This window comes from Felis catus, chromosome A3, assembly GCF_018350175.1.
Source record: "Felis catus isolate Fca126 chromosome A3, F.catus_Fca126_mat1.0, whole genome shotgun sequence".
NCBI classification, from domain to species: Eukaryota; Metazoa; Chordata; class Mammalia; order Carnivora; family Felidae; genus Felis; species Felis catus.
The window spans coordinates 90568626-90583069 of NC_058370.1; the positions used below are offsets into that span (position 1 = coordinate 90568626).

At 50.4% G+C, this 14444-nt stretch overlaps 3 protein-coding genes across 9 annotated transcripts; 1 reads left to right on the forward strand and 2 right to left on the reverse strand.

Annotated features, from left to right (window-relative positions):
- LOC109498222 (retinol dehydrogenase 12-like) lies at positions 1–5663 on the reverse strand. Of its 2 annotated transcripts, XM_019827451.3 has the most exons (6): positions 4970–5663; positions 4591–4830; positions 4238–4327; positions 1320–1508; positions 745–851; positions 1–625 (listed from the first exon to the last, which is right to left on the reverse strand). In XM_019827451.3, exons 1-6 carry the CDS (start codon positions 5145–5147, stop codon positions 437–439), a joined length of 993 nt encoding a protein of 330 aa, XP_019683010.1. In that variant the 5' UTR covers positions 5148–5663; the 3' UTR covers positions 1–436. The 2 variants fall into 2 exon arrangements, with proteins under 2 accessions (XP_019683010.1, XP_019683011.1); XM_019827452.3 differs by lacking the exon at positions 4238–4327.
- Positions 5664–5803: 140 nt separating this feature from the next.
- Positions 5804–10661, reverse strand: CA3H2orf81 (chromosome A3 C2orf81 homolog). The gene is made up of 4 exons (XM_023251784.2): positions 10523–10661; positions 7671–7892; positions 7369–7590; positions 5804–7191 (listed from the first exon to the last, which is right to left on the reverse strand). Exons 1-4 carry the CDS (start codon positions 10538–10540, stop codon positions 5863–5865), a joined length of 1791 nt encoding a protein of 596 aa, XP_023107552.2. The 5' UTR covers positions 10541–10661; the 3' UTR covers positions 5804–5862.
- Positions 10662–10689: 28 nt separating this feature from the next.
- WDR54 (WD repeat domain 54) lies at positions 10690–14433 on the forward strand. Of its 6 annotated transcripts, none has more exons than XM_006930204.4 (10): positions 10690–10806; positions 11185–11407; positions 11560–11622; positions 12016–12082; positions 12173–12226; positions 12554–12681; positions 13572–13672; positions 13747–13909; positions 14095–14169; positions 14247–14433. In XM_006930204.4, the coding sequence occupies exons 1-10, from the start codon at positions 10706–10708 to the stop codon at positions 14376–14378; spliced, it is 1107 nt and encodes a 368-aa protein (XP_006930266.2). In that variant the 5' UTR covers positions 10690–10705; the 3' UTR covers positions 14379–14433. The 6 variants fall into 6 exon arrangements, with proteins under 6 accessions (XP_006930266.2, XP_044910380.1, XP_003984189.2 ...); XM_003984140.5 differs by having other exon boundaries at positions 10734–10855; XM_045054446.1 differs by having other exon boundaries at positions 10745–10822.
- Positions 14434–14444: the final 11 nt, after the last annotated feature.

The window sequence follows — 14444 nt, forward strand, 5'->3', positions numbered from 1 at the left end:
TGCTATCCTACAGGATGTGGTATATGCTTTAATCAAGATGGCATTGTGTGGTGCTGTCTCCCCCAGAGTCAGCAAGTACATGGGTAGAAACTAAGCGATACAGGTGGAAGTTTCCCTTCTTCCAGCACCCCTAATCCCCACTGGAAGGAGTTTTACCCCCCCCCCACCCCGGTCACCACAACGTGGGACTCTGTAGAGTTGGAGATCCCAGTATCCAAGGAATGAACACTTCCATTAGAGAACTGGCAGTAAAGTAGAAGCTAAAACTGTCCCCTGGCTAATCTGAGCTCTCATGCCACTGAGGCAACAGGAAAAGGACGTGATTGCTATACTAGACACGATGATTGATGCTTGGAGCCAACAAACAAAAGGCATGATCAGAGTAGGGGCTGGGAATCAGGGAGGATGGCAAAGTTAGGGCTGAGGGCACGGGGGATCAGTCCATCTTGTCCAGGTTTGTTAGCTGCACCGTGGCATTCCAGAGCCTTTGGGCCACTTGAGGATCCTGAGCAGCTTTCGCGGGAAGAATTATCCTACAGGAACTGCTAAAATATTTTCCAGAAATGCCATCCAGCTCCTTTGCCAAGCTCAGGTAGAGGACTGGGACTGCACCTTGTCTGACATCCTGTAGAGACATGGGGGAAGAGAAGGAGTCATGCCAAGCTGACTTTAGCCTACTGGGGACACACAGAAGCAGAGCCCTGCCCCACCCTCTTCAGGCTAGCCAGCTCCTCCCCTACCCACCTTACAGAAGAAGCTGAAGAGCCAAAAGAGGAAGCGGTATGACCAAGAAAAATGCTTCATGATACTTGTGTACACTATACCCGGCTCCACAGAGTTCACAGTCACACCTGAAAGGATGAGACACAAGTAGAGCATGGGAAGAAAGAGTTAAGTGCGGTTCTCCAGGATGCAATAATGCAAAGATCCTACCAGGTCTGTGGGCACACGTAACCAGAGGCTTGGGGTGGTGTCCAGGAAGTCGGTCCTCTGGAACTTACACGGATGGTAGCGTTCAAGCCAGTAAGGAGACATAAGTATTTGAAAGCATTGGGTGAACTTTAGGAGGAACATAACGGATGGTGTTGGTATTGGAAAATACTGAGAGGAAAGGGATGTTAGGAGTGATAAGAGAGTTGGAAAGATTGAAAGGGAGATGTGAAGACAGACTTGAGTGAAATACAGGCTGCATAGATGAAAAATGGCAGAGATTAACAGCTGGGTTGGGGGACACTAGCCGGAACATATTGGGATGAGATGTGGACTGTTGGGAGGTGGTGTTGGGAATGGAGGAATAAGGGGGTTTCACAGGCAATTACCTGTCCCTTGAAGTCTCCGGGCAAGCTCCCCAGTGAAGGAGGTCAAGAGCAGTTTGCTGCAGTCATAATTCTGGTTAAAGATCAAGGGTTTACCAGCCCCTGTCAGATGTTCCTCATCAACATACCCATGTGCATGCCGAAAGGAAGACACATTCACCACCCGGGCTGATCCTGCCCGCTGTAGGGCCCCTGGGTAGAAAGAGAACCACACTCATTTGATTCAAGTTCTGGAGTGAACTCCCATGCCCACTCCCCAACCTACCTCTCCAGATGACTCCAAGAGAGCAGGGACCATTCAGGATTTTCAGGATAGGGTCACTGCCCACCCCCCACATTCCCCAGGCTAGGCACAGGACAGCTTAATGTGAACTGAGACTCATTTTCATTAGCTACTTTCCTAATGTTTTTCCTCCTCTTTCATTGTAAAGTTTGGACTTTTGCCTTGTTTTTCTTCCACTTGCCAGCTGGAGCTAATTTAATGGATCCTTATTTATGTTTTACCTCATTGGTGACCAAGAGGGAAAAAGAGAGACTGGAGACATCATGTAACCTGTCTTTCACATATTTGTCACCCAAATGTTCGTTGGGTCTCTGGATCGTGGCAGACACCAAGATAGGTGCTAAGGACATAAGGTGCTAGGTTGAGTGGGGAAAGAAATGTGTATAGAGACACTTGGGAAAGTGTTAAAAAAACAAACAAACCACTATCTTCCAAAGTAAATAAATAAATAAATAAATAAATAAATAAATAAATACAATAAATAGTACAAATTAAATCTTAAAAAAAAAAAAAGTGGGTGGGGACACGTGAGTGGCTCAGTCAGTTGAGTGTCCCACTCTTGATTTCAGCTCAGGTCACGATCTCATGGTTCATGAGATCGAGCCCCACATCAGGCTCTGCACTGACAGAACGGAGTCTTCTTGGGATTGTCTCTCTCCCTCTCTCTCTGCCCCTCCCCCTTTCAAAATAAATACATAAACATTAAAAAAAATGTTAAGTGCCTTACTATATATATATATATATGTATATATGTACATATATATGTATATATGTACATATATACATACATATATATGTGTATATATACATATATACATATATATAGTCTGGATTCTATAAAATACTAAAAATAGTAGTTGTCACATATGAGTTTACAGTGTTCAAAATGCTAAAACTATTTTGAGCCCTACATTTAAATTAAGAATCACAAATGAAAAATTGAGCAGGTGGTATTTAGCCAAAATTTTGCTGGAAAAAAGAATTATTCTTAAAGAGAACAGACCCCAAACTTTTAGGCATAGTGACATAAAGACTAAAGGGGCTCACAGCCTAACTGGAGACCGATCATCCTGGAACAATGTCAATGCAGGAACAGAGATGTGTACAAGAGCTAAGGGAGCCCCATAAATGGGAGGCTGCTGGGGGAGGTGAAGGACAAGATTCACAGCACAGGCAGTATCTGTGCTCAGTCTTGGTGGATGAACTAAATAAAGTTAGTCAGGGTAAAAGAGTGGGAGAGGACAGTGCAGATAGAGGCAACTACATGTGCAAAAAGCACAGCTGGAGGGGGGAAAAGTGCAGATGAAGAGCTACAGATTGTCTGCTAGAGAGAAAAGTGTGGATTAAGGAGGGGCAAAAGGCGAGGCTCTCAGTCTGCAGGGGGTCTGTAAGTGGAGATAAGGGGTTTAGAGTCTCTCCTGTAAAGGATAGAGTACCTTCCTTCCAAGGATTTTAAGTAATATGGTGAAAAGTGATTTCTAGAAGTGGCAAGAAGAAGAATAGATAAGAGAAGAAGAAGAGAAAAGACAGTTTAAGAACCTACTACTAAGCAAGGTGCAGCCAGGGTGTTAGAATTTTTGCAAAGGAGACAAAACATTCATACTTGCAAACCCATACAGTTTTGCCTTGAGCTTGTTCACTTTCCATTTGTGGCTAATTTAATCAGCCACTAAAGAGCCCATGAGATCCTGGCAACACAAACTGCCTCCCAAGAGGCAAACGGGTAGCTGATTTTCAAGGAGAAGAGGAGAGGGTTTTTGTTTTTTTCGTTTGTTTGTTTTTAATGTTTATTCAGTTTTTGAGAGAGAGACAGAGAGTGAGCGGGGGAGGGCAGAGAGAGAGGGAGACACAGAATCCAAAGCAGGGTCCAGGCTCTGAACTCCCAGCTGCCAGCACAGAGCCCAAAGCAAGTCTTGAACTCACAAACTGAGTGATCAAGACCTGAGCCAAAGTTGGCTGCTTAACCGACTGAGCCACCCAGGCGCCCCTGAGAGGAGAGTTTTTGAAATGTCATCCCTTTTGTACGCTTTCAGTTTTATGTTTTGGACACATATTACCTAACCCCCCAAATTGATTTTATTTTAAAGAGGGTGCAATCCAGGAGAAAATGTTAGGAAGAAAGTGCCCACCACTCACTCTGCCCCAGCTTCCCCAGCAAGAACCCAAACCTCCTTAAGTAGAAAAGATTAAAAAATCAGAAAGTCAAAGGACTTGGGTCCAAGACAGTGATGTGTTCTGTCTAGATTCCTGGGGGATATTGAGCTATTTGAGAGCAGGAAGTAGGCATTCTTGGTGTCTATATTCCTAGTGGTCTAGTGCCACCCTTAAGAAGCTCTTGTCAAGATGACTGACTCTACTGGTTTACCTAGAACTCAGAGCTGGGGGAAAGAGAGGTGAATCTTATATCCCCTTGCTGGTTATATTTTTGGCCTGACCGATTTTAGTACCAGCCTCCCAGTCCTGACTTAGGTCAGGCGGGTTGCCCTGCTGTGTGCATCAAAAAGCTTACTGTGTCATCACTCAGTGAACGGCTGAGGCCAAGGGAAAGGAAGTAGCCATTGGAAACAGTAAGCAACGAAAATGCCAGGGGAATGAGAAGTGAGGGCAGCACAGAAGGTAGGCAGCCAACCTTCCTTACCTCGGAGTAGATTTGTAAGCAGAAAGGGCCCAACATAGTTGGTGGCAAAGGTGAGATCAAGGCCCTCTTGGGTAAGTGTCTTGGGAAATCCTGGGAGGAAATGAGAACATAGGTAGTGGGTGATGGAGGGATACAGACCTAGGTCATATATTGGCATTCAGTAGAAACTCCACAGGAACATGTACGTGCAAGGATGGGGGCTATTACTCAAGGTAGGCTTTTTAGGATCACGTATGAATTAAAGTTATTCAGCAGGGGGCACCAGTTAGGTTTGGGGGTGCCTGTTTTAGGGTCCCTGAACTGGAAAGGAGGCTCCTGCAATGTGTCTGGGGGCAGCAGTTCAAGGCACGTACCGCAGATTCCAGCATTGTTAACCAGCAGATGTATCTCGGGACACTCCTGCAGAAGCCACCGGGAAAAGCTACGGATGGAGGCCATAGAGCTCAAGTCCACCTGGCCAAGCAGGAGGCAGTTGTTCTTCGAGGCTACTTGGATCTCAGCCAGGGCTTGCTGTCCACACTCCCAGTTACGGCAGGCAAGGATCACCCGGGCCCCACGGCGGGCCAGCTCCTGGGACACGGCCTTCCCAATACCTGTAGAAGGGCAGTTTCAGAATAGGCTAGTCTGGGGTGTGACTAAAGTACGTGCTGGCCCTCTGGCCAGCCTCACTGGGGCTACTGGGGGACTAGACTGAGACGTCAAATGAGGTGGCAGGATGAGAAGGGCACTCACCACTGTTGGCTCCAGTCACCACCACTGTCTTCCCAGTCAAGTCTGTGGAGCAGTGCTGGAGGTCCCAAAGATGAGACTTATGCCAAGGCCACATACATAGTCTATGCAGGAGGACCAGAATGAGCAGGACAGAGCCAGGGCTCCAGACAAGGGTGCTGAGTAGAGACCACTGCAACATTGCAAAAACTTGCTGACCTGCTACCAGAAGTGTTGTGCCGAAGTGAAGGTAAGTTGGGGAGGAGCTAGTCAAAGCTGAGTGGTGTTGAGCAGTCAGGCTGGTGTGCTGTCCAGGACACAAAATTTAAAGAGGCAGTTACTCTCTGATTTGTTCAAGCAACCTGTTTGAAACTGAGAGTGAACTCCACCTTCAACTGAGTGCCTTAGTCACTTGATTGCCTCGCTGCTATCCTTGGCCTAGAGTCAGTGTTCTCCTGTGTAGGCTCATAGTTGTCTACGAGTGAAACTTGGACTTCCACCCTAAGGTGAATTTATGAGCTCCAGAACTGGAGAAGCAAAATATCAAATTTCTCCCGTCTTTAATCACGGTGTGCTTAAGCAGGGCTGTCCCCTCAGTCCCCTACTGCAAAGAGACTCTAAGTTCGTCCAGTTGAAGCAGACCCCACCTGTAGCCCTTATGTCTATTCCTTTGTAGAGAGGGAGATGGTTCTCCAGAATGCCTCTGCTGGGGAGCAACCTTGGCCCTAATGCAGGGTCTCCTAAGGGTGGAAATGGGGTTATTCCCTGGACCCAGTGTTCCATATCCTTCCAGGCCGTCAGGACAACTGCTCCTGAGTAAGCACCCTTGGAAGAAACTGACAGACATCAGGCCAACTCTTAAAGCAACTGAGGTGTTTATTCTGGCAAGTAGAAAGAAGGAAAGTACTGGCTGAGCTTCAGGACCCAGAATGCGTCAGGTCCTTGGAGAGGAGTGGCCACACTTTGGGTGTTGAGTTCTTCGTTAGCTGTCTCATGGTCACCTGAGGCTTTGGGGCACCAGTCTGGATGGGGTGCTGCTGGATGGGAAGAGAGATGCTGCCTTCTGTGTCTGCCTGCTGGGATACTGCAGATCTGAGCAGCACCTGGGTGGTTGGGTTCCACAAGCTCACACCAGGAGCCAGCTTCACTGCCTCAGGCAGCAACATGGGCTTCCACATCACCTGGGATGTGGCCTCAAGGACTTGGGATGCCGTCTGAGGCCACCTGTGTGGATCCTGACCCTCCAGGTCCCTGGGATGAAGGCCATGCAGAGGTACGTGGCAGCGGCCTACCCACATCTCGCCCAGCAACTCAGCCGCCCCCTCCCAGCCACTGGGCCACTTGGCACCTGGCCACTGTTTAGGGCTGGGGCTCCGGGCCAGATCCTGGAGGGTTGGGTGGGTGGCAAGAAAGCGAAGCCCAGGGCTGGGAAAGGCCAACTTTGACCCAAAGCCTGGCGGCGGTGGGCCTAAGCTCAAAGAGGGGGATTGGAGAGCAGGGCCCGGGCCCAAGACACGGAAAGGAGCACTAGGCGAGAGAGAAAAGAAAACTGTCGGGGAGACGCGGACACCGGGGCCCGGTGCTAGGGGTCTGGCCCGAGCCTCGGTCTTCCCGCCCCTCTTGCTCCCGCGGTAGGCTTCCAGCGGGCGCGCCTCGAAGTCTGGAACCAGAACCTCAGCCAGCGGGCGCACCCAGTGGCGCGGCAGCCGCGCGGGGTCCAGGCGCGCCCGGGCCATGCGTCCCACCCTGTAGTGACGCGCGCCCCGCAGCGCGTCCGCGCACCTAGGCTCCTGTGGCTCGAATGAGGAGGAGGGGCCGTCCATGCGGGGCACTTTCTCCTTCTTGAGCTTCAGCCAGTCCCCAGCCGCGTGCGGCTGGGCGGTGCAATGATAGAGGTCCTCCAGCGAGAACTGGGAGCTGCGGGGCGGTACCCTCTGGGCTGATGCCTGGGTGCTGGCTACCTGGGACAGATCCGGAAAAGGTGGGGGACTGCCGTCGAGAGCCATCTCCACCGACAGCTGGCTGCTCGAGTTCAAGGATCCAGCCGAAGACTGATGGTCTCCGGCCTGGACGTCCAGTTCCTCTAAAAGGCCCTCGGTCCCTGTCTCCTGAAACAGCTCTGGGGTAGGTGGGGGGCCCGGAGTGACTCGCAGCTCTGGAGAAGGCTCCCAAGATTCCATCTGCTCCTGAGAGCCTCTCGCCGTCCACGATCTTCCTAAAGAGATCTGGTCCACGCTCCCTCGGTCCTAGGGATATACACCGAGGTTAGGGGTGGAGGGTGGATAGTGACACATTGGAAAGGGGAGAGAGGAACTAAGGGTGGAGGAGTCCAGAGAGGCCGTGAGGAGAAGTAAGACGCAGCGGCGGCGGCGAGGCGCGGAGTAGGGGGATGAGGGGCGGAGGGAGCTGGGGGCTGTGCTTACTTCGCCTTGGAAGATCTCCTCCAGCCCCACAGAGGCGGGCGCTTGCAGCACGGGCACTGATCCCTGAGCCCAGGCATCCGTCGTGCATGCCAAAGGTTCCTCGTCCTCGCCCCACGTGGGGTCCTCGGCCACTGCAGATTCTCCCTCGTCCCTGGCCAGGAAGCGCCACTCGGTGATCTGCAACATCGCCTCCCGGGCCTGACTGATGGTGAATGGAATGCACTACGGAGGCGAGAGAGGGTCTTAGCCCAGTTTGGGGGGGCGGGGTGGAGATGGTCTGGAGAATCCCCATCCAGACCCACCTGCTGGGTCAGGTAGACTTTGAAGGCAGAGTCCATTACTCGCGTCATCAGATCAGCCAAGATGTCCCCCACAACATCCTCTCCCTCCTCGAGGGCCGTGAACGCCATCCATTCCGCTTCCGTGAGCCGCCCAGGCACGATGTCCACCTGTGGTACCTGAACCGTAGGCGGTCGCGCCTTTTCCGCCTTGGATCGGGTCACCCCGCGGTCCCGGATCTGCCTCTGTGAGGAAAGAACGGGGCAATCAGGGCAGGAAACCTGGAAAAGTGGAATGGGGACGCAGCTATAGGCTAGGAAGAAGCTTTCTCAAGTTGTCCAGTAGGAAGGAAAAGCCTTTTGAAAGGAACAGGCAGTCCACTAAGAGCCTACGATGTGTCAGATGCATTTTTAGATGTTTGACCTAGCTAATTTAATTTTCTTAACAGCTCACTAAATCCATTTTACAAAGAAACTGAAACAACACAAATTAACCATCACTTGCTTGACATTACAGAGTATACCCAAACTATATATAGCTCTAAGGCCACAGTCCCTGCTATTGGCACTAGTTCAAAAGGTTCAAAGTTCTTGAGAGTTCAAAGAACTTAACGAGTCAATAAATGGTTAGTGCTCTTTAGAGCCTCCTCCCTCCCCTAAATCAACTTAGATCCTCATTTCACAATATACATCTAAATAAACTCCAGATGAATTAAAGGATACACATGCAAATGAAATAAAAATATAAGCAAAAAATTAAATGTAGGAAAAAATAGGTTAAATTGTCATACAATTTCCGGGCGAGAAAGACCTACCGAAGCATAAAAGCTATGTAAGAAATAATAAAGAAATAGCTATATATACATATATATGCAAATTTTTTCCTGTACATATTTTAAAAACGCTCCTAAGTACAAGCTGACAGTAGTTACCTTTTACTGGCACTTAAATGTTTCATTTACATACAATCGACTCAAGTCTTACATTTTTAGACTACATGCTATTTTTATCCTCATTTTGCAGAATTTGCCCAGATTACACAGCAAGAAAGTAGTGGAGTCATAATTCATATGCAGGTCTGTCTGCCCCTAGAACCTGACTTTATCCTGCTTTCAAAAAATTGCAATAAATATAAGAAAGGATAAATATTCCCAAGTATACTAAAAACTCATATAAAAATAATAAAAAGCCTAAGACCCCAAGGATAAGCAAAGGACATAACATTTCACAAAAGTGGAACTGCAAATGACTAACAAACATTTGAAAAGGTGTCCAACCTTCCTTCCTTCAAGGCATATTCGGAAGTGAAAATCACAATATATCCTTCAATACTCTCTGAGCTGTCATTGACAATAGCATAATATTTAAAACATTTAAACATATTTAAAACATATGTGTAACAAAAAGAATATATGGTTGTGTGCCCTCTATATTATGGAATATTATGCAATGATTGAAGATAATCTTTAGGAAGAATTTACAATGGCACATGAAAATACTTATGATGTAATGATACATGATAGAAACAGGGTATAAAATGACATATCAATATCATCTCAGTTGAATAAACCATTATGTGTGAAAGAAAAGGAAAACACCAAAACTGTAACAGTCGATATGTTTATTTCTTGTGCTCTTCTCTATTTTATAAGTTCTCTGTACTATAATGAGGCTTTATCCTTTTATAATCAAGAAAACGCCATGTAAAAAGAAAAAGATTGGTTCCATAAATTCATTTTAGGGACATAAGAAATTTATGAGCAGATTCTTGGGAACCTCCTCACTTTCCTTCAAGTCTCTCTGAACCTGGTTCTTTCCAAAATGTATCTCTAAATGTAATCTTTCCAAATCTTTGCCTCCTCACCCCAACCTTATTGCTTCATACCAGATGTCCTCCCCCAAATCTGGTGTTTCCTAAACCTTACACTGAACCTCAAAATCCCTTAAGTGTCATTTCCCTTTTCTGCTGGTGAAAACAGCCCTGGTGGCAAATCCAGGGAATAACCCACAGCCCAGACCAGGCTTGGCCAGAGGAGGGCACGTAGGGTCCGGAGAGGAGAGTCTGTTTCTTGTATTTACCCTCCCAGTGTTTCATGGGTGGCACCGGTGATAGCGACCGTGCCTAGACATGGCCTGACCAGAGGGGCTAGAAATATTATAGCACAAAACCTCCTCAAAACTGTTTTATTTAAAGTTTCCTTGGCTTTTAAACAATTTGACTTAAAAAATTTTTTTTAATGTTTTATTTATTTTTGAGAGAGAGAGAGACAGAGCACGAGCGGGGGAGGAACAGAGAGAGAGAGGGAGACACAATCTGAAACAGGCTCCAGGCTCTGAGCTGTCAACACAGAGCCCGACGCGGGGCTCAAACTCACAAACCCTGAGATCATGACCTGAGCCAAAGCCAGACGCTCAACTGACTGAGCCACCCAGGCGCCCCATAAACAATTTGACTTTTAAGTGCAGCCTCAGAGTTGTTCAATCCATTTCTTTCTCTTAAAAATCCTTGAAAGGGAGTTTATTTAGCAACACCTCTCCCCAATGCCTGACCAATTCTGGTTTATCCATTTGAATGGGTACCTCAGTATGAGACTTATTACATGCATTAGCTGCTTCCAAAAAGCCCTGTTCTTGGGCTCTGCACCACCCGTTTGACTTTTTCCTTTAGGTTCCGTCTGTGGCAGAGCGTGTTAGCGTGCGTGGTGGAGATGTAGATTTTCTGCCCGAGACCGACGTGGCTTCCTTGGTCACCACCAACGCTCCCATGGTGGGCCGGCGCCGACTAGCGCGGAGCCTACCCGATGCATGGTTCCCGCCACCGACCTTAAAGGCCGATTCCGGTGCTCCAGCGCACCCCCAGCCGAGCTGAAGCTCACCGAGCCTTCGTGAGCCATCGCCGCAGCGGTCGCTCCAACCCCGGGGTTTCAAGCAGCTTCCCAGCCTTGCTGCCGCCGCTCCTGCCTAACCGTCGCCCTAGCAACGGCGCCTAGCACCGAGAGGCTCACCCCTCGCAGGCCGACTCGCCCCGCCCACAGTTGCCCTGGCAACCGCGCCGCGCTATGTACGTTTGGGTTGCTCGGCCCCGCCTATTGGCCGTGCGTACGTGCGTCGTCTCTATGGTGGCGGTGGATTCGCAGGGACCTCAAGATTCCGCAGTCAGGCAAGGCGACCTGCGGGTGTGAACTCTGACCCTCGCCGGGAGCTTCAGGGTGCCAGCTGAGGGAAGAGGGGTGCGGTGGCTACCCTGCCTCACCCCGCCTTCGCTCGGGCGCTTGGGGCCATCGGGTCCTGTGCCATCACCATTCCTCCTCTGGGATTTCCCCATCGCCCCATGACTCAGCCCTAGGGTTCCCTTTTCCCGCTCCCCAAGACCTCCCCGCTCCGGACTCTCCTATCGCCATCCTCGGGTTCCCCATCACATCCTTACCCACTCCCAGTGGTCTTTAGTGCCTCATGACAGCACCCCCCATTCCTCCCGCTGTAATCACCGCTGTCTACTGTTCGCAGCGCGCCTGTGATTCGAGCCTCTCTTCACTAGGATGTTCCGCCGGGAGCGCTCCATTCCCCTTAGAGGTTCGGCCGCTGCACTGTGCAACAACCTCAGTGTGCTGCAGTTGCCCTCCCGCAACCTCACACATTTTGGGGTAGTCCATGGACCCAGCGCCCAGCTTGTCAGCGCTGCCCCTGAAGGTGTGCCCTTGGCCCAGCGCCAGCTCCACGCTAAGGAGGGAGCCGGAGTGAGCCCTCCGCTTATCACCCAGGTGAGTGGTGTTGCTGAACCCGGTCCTAAGCTCTGTCCTTCCTCTCCAAACCTCAAGGAATAGGCCTTCCCTAACCCTCTGATTTAACGCTCTTCTGAGTCCTCCTGTCCTCTGCTCTGACCACTTCTTCCGACTGGGCCACTTCCCTCTAGGTCCATTGGTGTGTCCTCCCCTTCCGAGTGTTGCTGGTACTCACCTCACATCGAGGAATACAGGTAAGAAGAGGCGCTTCCTACCCTCCCCAGTAGAGTTTTTCTCAACTCCTCCCCAAAGCCCCTAGACCCTTCCCTACTTGTCTCTAAATGCTTACAAACTTTTCACATGTTTAGCTCATTCTTCCTCGGTTCTCATCTTCCTTTCTCCCATCTTTTCCAGTTCCCAAGTGCCATCTCCAATACCTGCCCCTTTACTAGCTGTATGACCTCCGACAATTTAACTTATCAGAGCCTCAGTGTCCTCCTCTGTAAAATGGGAATAAAAACTGCCTGCCTTCCTTCCAGAGTTGTTTTGAGGATTAAATGGGCTAAGGCCTGACATGAATATGTGAAGTACACAGCTCAGCAAAGGTCAGCTGGATTGTGCCCCCATCATTGCTTCTTGTCTTGCAGATGTACGAGTCAGATGGCTCTGTCATGGTCTATTGGCACGCACTGGACTCTGGAGATGCATCTCCAGGTACCTGCAGGACTTGAGTGCCATCAGGGTAGGGAGTGTTGGGTGGGGCTGGAGGTGCTATTTCTAATTGTTTTCCCCTTTCATACTCAGTACAGGCTGTGTTTGCCCGAGGGATTGCTGCCAGTGGCCACTTCATCTGTGTGGGTGAGGGGGCCAAAGGCAGGGAATTGGGGGGTGCTGGAGTATAGGGGTGTGGGCTTTGGCCAGGAAGATGCTGAAGGTTTGAGGGAATTTTTGAGGGTTAGAGGGAAGGATGGGATCGAAGGAAGCCCTTAGAGACTCCAGAAAAGCATGGAGGGCTTCAGAGGGGCAGGGTAGGATAGAATAATGGCGGTCACTGGAGGAGCAGAGCTGTTGGGGCCCCGTGTGGGGGGGTTGTTATGAAGGTTTATGGGATGGCGGGAGTGCTACGTGTGGTGGTTGGACACTGGGGAGGATCAGGAAGCCATCAGTGGGGCACTGGTTCCGCAGGAACGTGGTCGGGCCAGATACTGGTGTTTGACATCCCAGCCAAGGGTCCCAACATTGTACTGAGTGAAGAGCTGGCTGGACACCAGACACCAGTCACAGACATTGCCACTGAACCTGCCCAGGGACAGGTGAGTGGATTCCCCCTACCAATTCCAAGGAGCCTGGGAGCCTTCCCATTTTGAGAGGCAGGACACCCGGGTTTAAGTCTTGACTCTGTCACTAAGCAGCTGAATGGCTTTGGGCAAATTGCTGCACTTTCCTAGGCTTCAGCAACCTTAAGTCCAGTGATGAAGCCTGACTTTCCATTTACGTGGCATTTAGTAGTTCATGAACACTTTTCAATACTAGTGTGGGTTGAGGAGTTGGGACAGATGTTTTCTAAGATGCTTTCCAAGTCTGACACGTGCAGCTTCCTTTTCTGGACTTGGGCAAGTCCTACCTATTCAGACCCACCCCCAGTGCCACTCTCTCTGGGAAGCCATCCCCCTATTTCCGCTCTCACTGATCTCCCTTGGCAGAATCCTGAATCGGTACTACTCTCAAAGACAACTCTTGTCTCCCTAATTGGATTGCAAACCTCTTGAGAGCAGGGGATGTATCTTCTAATTCATATGCTCCACTGCACCTGACCCACAGCTGGGCCCATGGGCTATGTTGGCTGCCTGGAGTTGGGGGTTCTCAAGAGGTTTGGACTCTAGTCATGACTGTGACTGGCTCCCTGCAGGACCTCCAGAAGGTTGTAACACTATGGGCTCAGTTTTACTATCCTTCCAGTGAAGACAGTTATATCCCTCTCCTAACACATGGTTTGTGGGGTCAGGGGGAGTGAGGCTCTAAGGAAAGCAAAGAAAGCTTTTTATGCATCCTGGGGGAACCCTCCATTCAGCCCAGGAGAGCTGCATGTCTTGCCCTTTCCCTAGAGAGACAAAGATGCAAATGCTGTGTCCCCTCCCCTCCTGCTCTGTATACAGGACCCAGCAGAGGGAAAGGGAAGGACTGATCCTGCTTTTCTCCTTAGGACTATGTGGCTGACATGGTGACGGCAGATGACTCAGGCTTGCTGTGTGTCTGGCGGTCAGGGCCCGAATTCAAATTATTGACCCGAATTCCAGGATTTGGGTAGGTGAGGTGGAAGGAGACTGATGCCTTCCTGAGGGGTCCAAGGAAATTAAAGTGGGTTATCACCCTTGCAGGGTCCCATGCCCTTCCGTGCAGCTGTGGCATGGGACGGTAGCAGCAGGCTACGGGGATGGGCAGGTGCGTCTGTATGAGGCCAGCACAGGAACTCTGCATGTCCAGATCAGCGCCCATGCCCGGGCCATCTGCGCCCTGGACCTGGCTCCCGAGGCGGGCAAGGTCAGTCTCCTTCTTCATCCCTCCATACCCTGTTCCTGGTGCTGGGGATGTTGAGAGAAAGTCCACAGACTTGTCTGCTGCTCAGTGTAGCCCTCTCCCTGGGTATCTGGACCAGGCACCCCAGTCCATCCTGGTCCCCTGTCGGCATGTGCCAATGCCCACTCAGCCCACCACCTTTTCTATAGCTTCTCTCTGCAGCTGAAGACACCTTTGTACACATCTGGAAACTGAGCAGGAGCCCAGAGAGTGGCTACACTGAGGTGTGTGTGGTGGCAGTAGTGGAGAGGGGGGCCCAAGCCTGAGGCAGCAGGCCCTGAGCAGCCCTCTTCTCCCCCAGGTGGAACACTGTCATGGTGAGTGTGTGCCTGACACCCAGGTGTGTGGTGCCCGATTCTGTGACCCCTCGGGGAGCTCCTTTGCTGTGACTGGCTATGACCTCGCTGAGATCCTGAGATTCAGCAGCGTGTGAGAGAAGAGCAGTCCTCCTTTCTCCCTGTGGTGTTTATAAAGTACCCCTCCTCCCAGCCCTTGTCTG

Coding starts and splice junctions, on each gene's coding strand:
- LOC109498222 (XM_019827451.3), bottom strand. CDS start 5,147: ATGTTGCAGTGGTCTCTACTCAGCACCCTTGTCTGGAGCCCTGGCTCT. Junction 1,509..4,237: donor GCTTACAAATCTACTCCGAG/GTAAGGAAGGTT, acceptor CTTTCTACCCAG/GGGCCCTACAGCGGGCAGGA. Junction 852..1,319: donor CCGGAGACTTCAAGGGACAG/GTAATTGCCTGT, acceptor TCATCCTTTCAG/GTGTGACTGTGAACTCTGTG.
- CA3H2orf81 (XM_023251784.2), bottom strand. Junction 7,591..7,670: donor AAGTCTACCTGACCCAGCAG/GTGGGTCTGGAT, acceptor TCGCCTCCGTAG/TGCATTCCATTCACCATCAG. Junction 7,192..7,368: donor AGGAGATCTTCCAAGGCGAA/GTAAGCACAGCC, acceptor GTATATCCCTAG/GACCGAGGGAGCGTGGACCA.
- WDR54 (XM_006930204.4), top strand. CDS start 10,706: ATGTACGTTTGGGTTGCTCGGCCCCGCCTATTGGCCGTGCGTACGTGC. Junction 11,623..12,015: donor CCTCACATCGAGGAATACAG/GTAAGAAGAGGC, acceptor CTTGTCTTGCAG/ATGTACGAGTCAGATGGCTC. Junction 13,910..14,094: donor TGGCTCCCGAGGCGGGCAAG/GTCAGTCTCCTT, acceptor CCTTTTCTATAG/CTTCTCTCTGCAGCTGAAGA.